Below are 8,668 nucleotides of genomic sequence, written 5' to 3'. Positions count from 1 at the left end.
ATTGATATGGTGAATTACATTTATTGATTTCCAGATGTTGAACCAACCTTGCATCCCTGGGATGAAACCCACTTGATCATGGTGCACTATCTTTTTAATATGTTTTTGTATGTGATTTGCTAAAATTTTGTTGAGAATTTTTGCGTCGATGTTCATTAAGGATATTGGTCTGAAATTTTCTTTCCTCAATGTATCTCTGTCTGGTTTAGGTATCAGGGTAATATTGGCTTCATAGAAGGAATTTGGGAGGGTTCCCTCCTCTTCTATTTCATGGAATACTTTGAGGAGTATTGGAATGAGCTCTTCTTTAAAGGTTTTGTAGAACTCGGCTGAGAACCTATCTGGTCCTGGACTTTTGTTTGTTGATAGGCTTTTGATGACTTCTTCTATTTCATTACTTGAAATTAGTCCATTTAAATTGTGTATGTTTTCCTCGTTCAGTTTAGGCAATTCATTTGTCTCTAGGAACCTATTGATATCTTAGAAATTTTCTATTTTGTTGGAGTATAGATTTTCAAAATAGCTTCTAATTATGTTTTGTATTTCAGTCATATCTGTTGTGATATTTCCTTGTTCATTTCAAATTTTAGTGATTTGGGGTTTCTCTCATCTTCTCTTTGTTAGTGTGGCTAAGGGTTTATCAATTTTGTTTATTTTTTTGAAGAACCAATATTTATTTTGTCAATTTTTCTGATTGTTTCTTTTGTTTCAATTTTGTTGATTTCAGCTCTGAGTTTACCTATTTCCTGTCTTCTACTACTTTTGGTGTTGGTCTGTTCTTCTTTTTCTAGGGCTTTGAGCTGTAGTGTTAGGTCATATTTTTGTTGAGTTTTACTTCTTTCATTGAATACGCTCCATGAAATAAATTTTCCTCTAAGTACTGCTTTCATAGTGTCCCAGAGACTTTGATATGATGTTTCTTTGTTCTCATTTACCTAATGAATTTTTTAATTTACTTCCTAATATCTTCTGTTATCCATTCATCATATAATAGCATATTGTTTAATCTCCAGGTGTTGGAGTAGTTTCTGTTTTTTACTCATTCATTTATTTCTAATTTCAATCCATTATGATCTGATAGAATCAAAGGTAGTGTGGCATAATATATGGTGTATTTTAGAGAAGGATCCATGTGCTGCTGAGAAGAAAGTGTATTCGCTATTCGTTGGATGATATATTCTATAAATGTCTGTTAAGTCTAAATTATTGATTGTGTTATTGAGATCTATGGTTTCTTTGTTCAATTTTTGTTTGGAAGATCTGTCCAGGGGTGAGAGAGTTGTGTTAAAGTCTCCTAGTATTATTGTGTTATGATCTATTTGGTTTCTGAGATTGAGAAGGATTTGTTTTACATACTTGGATGCGCCACTGTTTGGGGCATAGATATTCATGATTGTTATGTCTTGCTGATTTATGCTTCCCCTAAGCAGTATGAAATATCCTTCTTTATCCCTTGTGACTAACTTTGGCTTGAAGTCCACATTATCTGAAATGAGTATGGATACTCCAGCCTTTTTACTGAGTTCATGTGCATGGTATGTTTTTCCCCATCCTTTCACCTTTAGTCTATGGGTATCCCTTTCTATGAGGTGAGTTTCTTGCAGGCAACATATTGTTGGATCTTTCTTTTTAATCCAACCTGCCAGCCTATGTCTTTTGATTGATAAGTTCAGGCCATTAATATTCAGGGTTATTATTGAGATATGGTTTGTATTCCTGGACATTTGGCTCATTTTTTAAATTAATTAATTAATTTATTTTTGACATGACTTGGGTACTCCTTTATTTTACAATTCCTTTAGGATAGTTCCTCCCTTTGCTGATTTGCTTCTTTTTTTTTCATCTCTTCCTCCTAGATTATTTTGCTGAAAATGTTCTGTAATTCTGGCTTTCTTTTTGTAAATTCTTTAGTTTTGTTTATCATGGAAGGATTTTATTTCAACGTCATATTTGAAGGTAAGTTTTGCTTGGTATAAGATTCTTGGTTGGCATCCATTTTCTTTCAGGGCTTGAAAAATGTTTTTCCAGGCCCTTCTAGTATTTAGGGTCTGGATTGAAAAATCTGCTGATATCCATATTGGTTTCCCCCTAATTGTACTTTGGTTTTTTTCTCTCACAGCCTTTAAAATTCTGTCTTTATTTTGTATGTTAGGTATTTTCATTATAATGTGCGTTGGTGTGGGTCCATTGTAATTTTGTGTATTTGGAGTCCTATAAGCCTCATGAACTTGATTTTCCATTTCATTCTTCAGATTTGGGAAATTTTCTGATATAATTTCATTGAATAGATTGTTCATTCCTTTCATTTGTTTCTCTAAGCCTTCCTCAATCCCAATAATTCTCAAATTTTGCCTTTTCATGATATCCCATAGTTCTTGGAGATTCTGTTCATGATTTCTTACCATCTTCTCTGTTTGTTCAACTTTGTTTTTGAGGTTAAATATTTTTTCTTCAATATCTGAGGTTCTGTCTTCCAGGTGTTCTATCCTATTGGTTATGCTTTCTATGGAGTTCTTAATTTGGTTTATTGTTTCCTTCATTTCAAGGATTTCTGTTTGGTTTTTTTTCAATATCTCTAACTCTTTATTGAAATGATCTTTTGCTTCCTGTATTTGCTCTTTTAACTGTCGATTCATGCTATCATTCAATGCCTGCATTTGCTCTTTCATCTCATCATTCAATGCCTGCATTTGCTCTTTCATCTCATCGTTTGCTTCCCTGATCATTTTATTATGTCCATTCTGAACTCCCTTTCTGTCATTTCTTCCTCCATGCTGTCGTTGGTTTTATTGATGTAACATCTAGATTTGTTTGGGGCATTTTCTTCCCTTGTTTTCTCATATTGTTCAGGAATCAGTGGGTCATTAAGATATTGCATATTTCCTCTATCAACTTATAATGTCCCTTAAGATTGCTAGTATATCCCCTCTTATCCTTCAGTAGCCTGCAGTCTTGGAGGAAGTTGATAATGCAATGCTCCACAAGGAAGCTGACTCTCTAGGTTTGGTGACCCTCAAGTGGGGTATATTCCCTGATAGTGGTCAGAGGTGCCTCCACTTGTTGACCAATGGTCATCCAAAGTGGAACTAGGCTGCGGGCTGAGGCAAGGTCTATTTATGCCTGTGTCTCTGGTTTTACTGTCCTTGTGGGAAAATCTCACCCCGCAGGGAAGACTCACCCGGTGGGGAGGTCTCGCTTGTCAGTTCCCCTCCTAGAGGTTCCCCTCAGTCTACAGCTACCACCTGGGCTGGGGTGTCTTCCTCTGCAATGTTCCCAGGGGCCCAGACCTACCTCCTGGTCCTGGGAGCCTCATCCTTCGCAGATGAGTCTCCTTAGGCTGCCTCTCCTCAGAGAATCTGCCCGCAGTCCTGGAAACTTCGCTCCACCCCTAGGCGTGTCTCTGTGTGGCTCTTCCACCAAGAAGCTGCCTAGGTCCTGGGACCCTGTTCTGCACCTAATCGCCTGACTGTGCAGCCCCTCCTCTGAGCAACCCCTGGAGCCCCATAGATGCTCCAAGCCCCAGCGACTCACCGCATGCCTTCTCCTCCTGGCAGCTGCCCAAAACTCTGGTGTGACTGCTCCAAGTCCAAGCGACCCACTGCGCTCCTCCTCTTCCTCCGTGCAGCCCCCCGGTATTCAGTAGCGGTCGCTTTGAGTCCAAACAGTGCACCATGAACCTCCTCCTCTGGGCAGCCTCCCGGAGCCCTGGTGTGTTGCTCCAAGTCCAAGCAATGTACTGAGCGGCCTCTTCTACAATGCTCCCAGTCGTCCGAGTTCCCTGCTGCAGCAGGGGGAGGGGTGTCTCATTTGTCAACTCTACTTCACAAAGTTCCCTGTGTTCTGGGACTACTGCCCCATCCTGGACACCTCCCCAACAGTAGAGACTCACCTGGCAGCTTTGTTCGCAAGTCTCTCAATATCTCCTCTTTTGAATCCTGAGTCCTGGAGCAACATGAAATGCAGCCACCCTCTAGTCACCATCTTGAGAATCCCTGAAATTACATTTATTGATTTCCAGATGTTTAACAAACCTTGCATTCCTGGGATGAACCCCACTCGATCATGGTACACTCTATCTTTTTAATATGTTTTTGTATGCAACTTTCCAGAATTTTAAGAATTTTTGTCTATGTTCATCAGAGTTATTGGTCTAAAGTTTTCTTTCCTTGATGTGTCTTTGGTTTTGGCATAAGGGTGATACTAACTTCATAAAATTAGTTTAGATTGAATTGCTATAAATATTGATGTGACTGCATCACTGTAGTATGCTGATTTTTAAATCCTTTGGGCATAGGCCAAGGAGTGGGATGGCTGGGTCAAATGGTTGCTCCAGTCTAAGGTTTTAAGGAATCTCCATACTGCTTTCCAGAGTGACTGCACCAATTTGCAAACCCACCAGCAATTTATGAGTGTACTTTTTCTCTACATCCTTGCCATCATGTATTGTTGCTTGTATTCATCATAATAGACTTCTAATTGGGGTGAGATGAAATCTTAGGGTAGTTTTGATTTTCACTTCTCTTATTACTGGAGATATTGAAGATTTTTTATATATCTATTTATGCTTGTAGATCCTCTTCTGTGAAGGTCTGCTCATTCCCTTAACCCATTTGTTGATTGGGTTATTTGTATTCTTGGTGCAAAGTTTTTTGAATTTTTTATGGATTCTGGAGATTAGTGCCATCACAATAGCTAGATCATGGAACCTACCCTAGAGGCCCTCAATAGATGAATGGATAAACTGTGGTATATATACACAATGGAATATTATTCAGTCATAAAGAGAATAACATTATGACATTTGCAGATAAGTGCATGAAGTTGGAGAATATCATGCTAAGTGAAATAAGCCAGTTCCAAAAAACCAAAGGTCGAACAATTTCTCTTATAAGTGGTTGATCATACATAACAGGGCAGAGGGAGGTAAGGAAAGAATGGAAGAAGTTTGTTGTGTAGACAGAAGTGAGGGGTGGGGAGGGTGCTGGGGAAAGAAAGATAATAGAATGAGACAAACATTATACTCTATGTATGTGTATTAAGATGCAAATGGTATGACTATACTTTGTGTACAACCAGAGAAATGAGTTATATTCCATTTGTGTAAATGAATAAAAGTTTTTTAAAGAGTTAAACACACACAAAAAAAATTAATTTGGATGTTCTCCCTCCTTCTCTGTTTTGTGGAATACCTCAAGGAGTATTGGTGTAAGTTCTTCTTTGAAGGTCTTGCAGAACTCAGCTGAGAATCCACCTGGTTCTGGACTTCTTGATTGATAGGCTTTTGATGACTTCTTATATTTCACTGCTTATAATTGATCTGTTTAAATTGTGTATGTTGTCCTGATTCAGTTTGGAAGGAACATATGTTCTATAAATTTGTCAATATCTTCAAGATTTTCTATTTTGTTGGGGTATATATTTTTTGAAGTAGCTTCTATTATGTTACATATTTCAGTAGTGTCTGTCATGATATTCCGGTTTTTCATCAAGATTTAGTAAGTTTGTATTTTCTCTCCTTTTCTTCATTAGTGTGACTAAGGCTTTATCTATTTTGTTACTTTTTCAAAGAACTAACTTTTTGTTTTGTCAATGTTTTTAATTGTTTCTTTTGTTTCAGTTTCATTGATTTCAGTTCTGATTTTAGTTATTCCCTGTCTTGTACTTTTGTGTTGTTTTGTTATTCTTTTTCTAGGGTTTGAGATGTAATATCAGCCATTTGTTGTTGACTTTTTATTCTTTTCTTTTTTTTAACCTTAAAAATTTATTTCACACATGAGAAGGAGAAACATACTAAGAAAGTGACATAACCACTGTCCAGATACAAAGAAACACCATGGCATGGAGACAATGAAACTATTTATTTTAAAAACCAAACCACTAGGAAAACATATCACAGCCTTGGCAGAGCAAACAGATGGGCTATATTATTATTTCAAGGAATAAGTTGGTAAGAAGACAACATGTTTCTTATTCGCAAGATAAGGTGCCATGCTGGGGCAAGAACATTGCATGTCGCAAAGTCCCCAGGCAAAAATGGTATTTAGTAAAGTGTTCTGTGTGGGGTGCCTCACCTTTACTTTCAAAGAGGGGGGTGTGTGTGTGTGTGTGTGTGTGTGTGTGTGTGTGAGAGAGAGAGAGAGAGAGAGAGAGAGAGAGAGAGAGAGAGAGAGAGAGAGATCACTTGTCCTAGTCCAAGCTGTTTACTTTTTGACTTTCCTGTGGTCAGGGGATTATCTCAGTAAGGCTCTGTTAATTCAGGGAACTAAGTGAGCAAATGCTGTATTTAGGCTTCTGTTCGATGAAAATCATTCTTTTTCCCTTCCAAATATAGTACTTCATAGTTGTCTTACATAGGAAACAGTCACTATATTACTGTTTATTTCCAGATCCTGGTATATGTGTCACAATCAAAATTCCTTTTCAAGGGGGAAAGATTATCTTGTCACTTTGCTGCAGAAAGCCTCAGGGTACATATGCTGGTGGTGGATGCTCTGCTTTCCATACTAAATATGACATTACCTCTCACATTTTTGCAGTGGTCTCCCAGGTGAGAGATGCAATTAGAATTTCAAGAAATCCATCTCTTGATGACCATAAAGGGTGTACACAAGGAACCTTTCCAAGTTCTTATACAAATTACTCTTCCTCTCAAATTCACATCTTAAATCCACTTAATGCCTTGTGGATAAAAAACAAAATAAAGTCCTGGAAATTTTTCCCCCTTTTAGATTACTGATCTCCTGGATTTTGTTTTATGGCTTATGGAAAATGGTATAATACTTCTGGTAAATAGGAGAATGGCAACAAACAGAAACACCTCTCTTCAAACCCCACCAGGTCACTGGCAGTCCAGAAGAACCTGCCATCCTGTGGATATCTATGTTGTAAGAATCTGCTTGCTACCTGGGAGGGCTCTAGCTTGGTACAAGGGAGCTCTCTACTCTCAGGAAACCACTTGCCATGTAAAATTTAGGCTCCAAAAGTCTCTCCTTTCACTCAAATTTTAGCACCTTTTTTATTCCATTTCACTTTCTTGAATCAAATCATAAAGGAATCAGTGTCTAGAGTCAAGTTTTATATGCCTTAAACTTGTTGCCATCCTTAGTTTCTTCATTCATAAACATTGCTTAAAAGACTAAAATTTCCATTCCTCTCTTTAAATAGATTCCTGCTCTCAGCCCCAATGGCCACTGGCAAGAACTTTTATTTCCTAGTGGATGAGAGAGATTCTTTCATCTTCTTAGTCATAGTTGGTCATCCACACACTTGGATACACAACTGTCCAGCTGCCACTTCATCTGAAGCTCTTTACTCCCAGCATCTATTGAATCTTTGGCTGTGTCATTGCAATGCATGGTACACCAGGCCAGATGGTCCTGGAACTTCTCCAACTCACTGGTCACCAAGGCCTGGGCTTGAGCCAGAGGTGCATGGCAGCACTCAATGCACTGGTGTACCTGCTGCATGGAATCCTGGCTGTCCTCACAGCGGCTGGTGCTGCACCGGAACATGAGGCCCTGCATCTTCCGATGTTCTCCTTCTCCACACTTTTCACCATGGAGTCCACCACCTCCTGCACCCAGATCTGCTGTACCTTCACCATGGTGACCACATGCTCTTATTTTCTTGAATGTGCTCCATGCATTAGATTGTTATCTTAGTACTGCTTTCATAGTATCCTTGAGATTTTGATGTGTTGTATCATTGTTCTCATTTACCTCTAAGAAAATTTTTATCTCCTCGCTGATGTCTTCTGTTATCCATGCTTCATTTAATAGCATATTATTTAGTCTCCAAGTGTTGGAGTAGTTTCTGTTTTTTATTTTATCATTGATTTCTAATTTTATTCCATTATGATCATATAGAATACAAGGTAGTATCTCTTTTTTTTCTTTTTTGGATTTACTGAGGGTAATGTGCCATAATGTATGGTCTATTTTAGAGAAGGAGTCATGTGCTGCTGAGAATAAAGCATGGCTCTTCTTTTTCAATCCAATCTGCTAGTATATGTCATTTTTGGCCATTAGAACTCAGGATTACTATTGAAATATGATTTTTATTCCTGGTCATTTTGGCTTATTTTCAGTTTTTAACTTGGCTTGATTTCTCCTTTGATTGGCTCTATGTTTTGTTTAGTTCCTCCCTCTGCTGATTACTTTTTTTTCATTTCTTACATTTTTTTTTTCATTTCCTCCTTAAGGAATATTATGCTGAGAATGTTCTGTAGTACAGGCTTTCTACTTGTAAATTCTTCTAACTTTTGTTTATCACGGAAAGATTTTATTTCATCCTCAAATCTGAAGGTTAGTTTTGTTGGGTATAAGACTATTGGTTGGCAACCTTTTGTTCTTTCAGAGATTTGAAATATGTTGTTCCAGGCACTTCTAGCTTTTAGGATCTGGGCTGAGTAATCTGATATCCATATTGGTTTCCTCCATATGTAATCTAATTTTTCTCTCACAGCCTTTAAAATACTATCTTTATTGCGTATGTTAAGCATTTTCCTTATAATGTGCCTTGGTATGAATCTGTTCTAATTTTGTGTATGTGGTGTTCTGTAAGGCTCTTGTATTTGATTTTTCATTTGAATCTTCAGGATTGGGGAATTTTCTGATATTATTTCATTGAAGAGGTTATTCCATCCTTTGGTTTGTATCTCTGTGCCTTA

General features: G+C 37.8%; 1 protein-coding gene across 1 annotated transcript; it reads right to left on the bottom strand.

Annotated features, from left to right (window-relative positions):
• Window positions 1-7,244: 7,244 nt before the first annotated feature.
• On the bottom strand, window positions 7,245-7,523 carry LOC124961147 (protein FAM136A-like). The gene has a single exon (XM_047519889.1). It carries the CDS (start codon window positions 7,521-7,523, stop codon window positions 7,245-7,247), a length of 279 nt encoding a protein of 92 aa, XP_047375845.1.
• Window positions 7,524-8,668: the final 1,145 nt, after the last annotated feature.

Source organism: Sciurus carolinensis, chromosome 12, assembly GCF_902686445.1.
Source record: "Sciurus carolinensis chromosome 12, mSciCar1.2, whole genome shotgun sequence".
Classification (NCBI taxonomy): Eukaryota; Metazoa; Chordata; class Mammalia; order Rodentia; family Sciuridae; genus Sciurus; species Sciurus carolinensis.
Note: the sequence above shows the minus strand (reverse complement) of the source record. Positions and strands in the feature narration are given on the sequence as shown.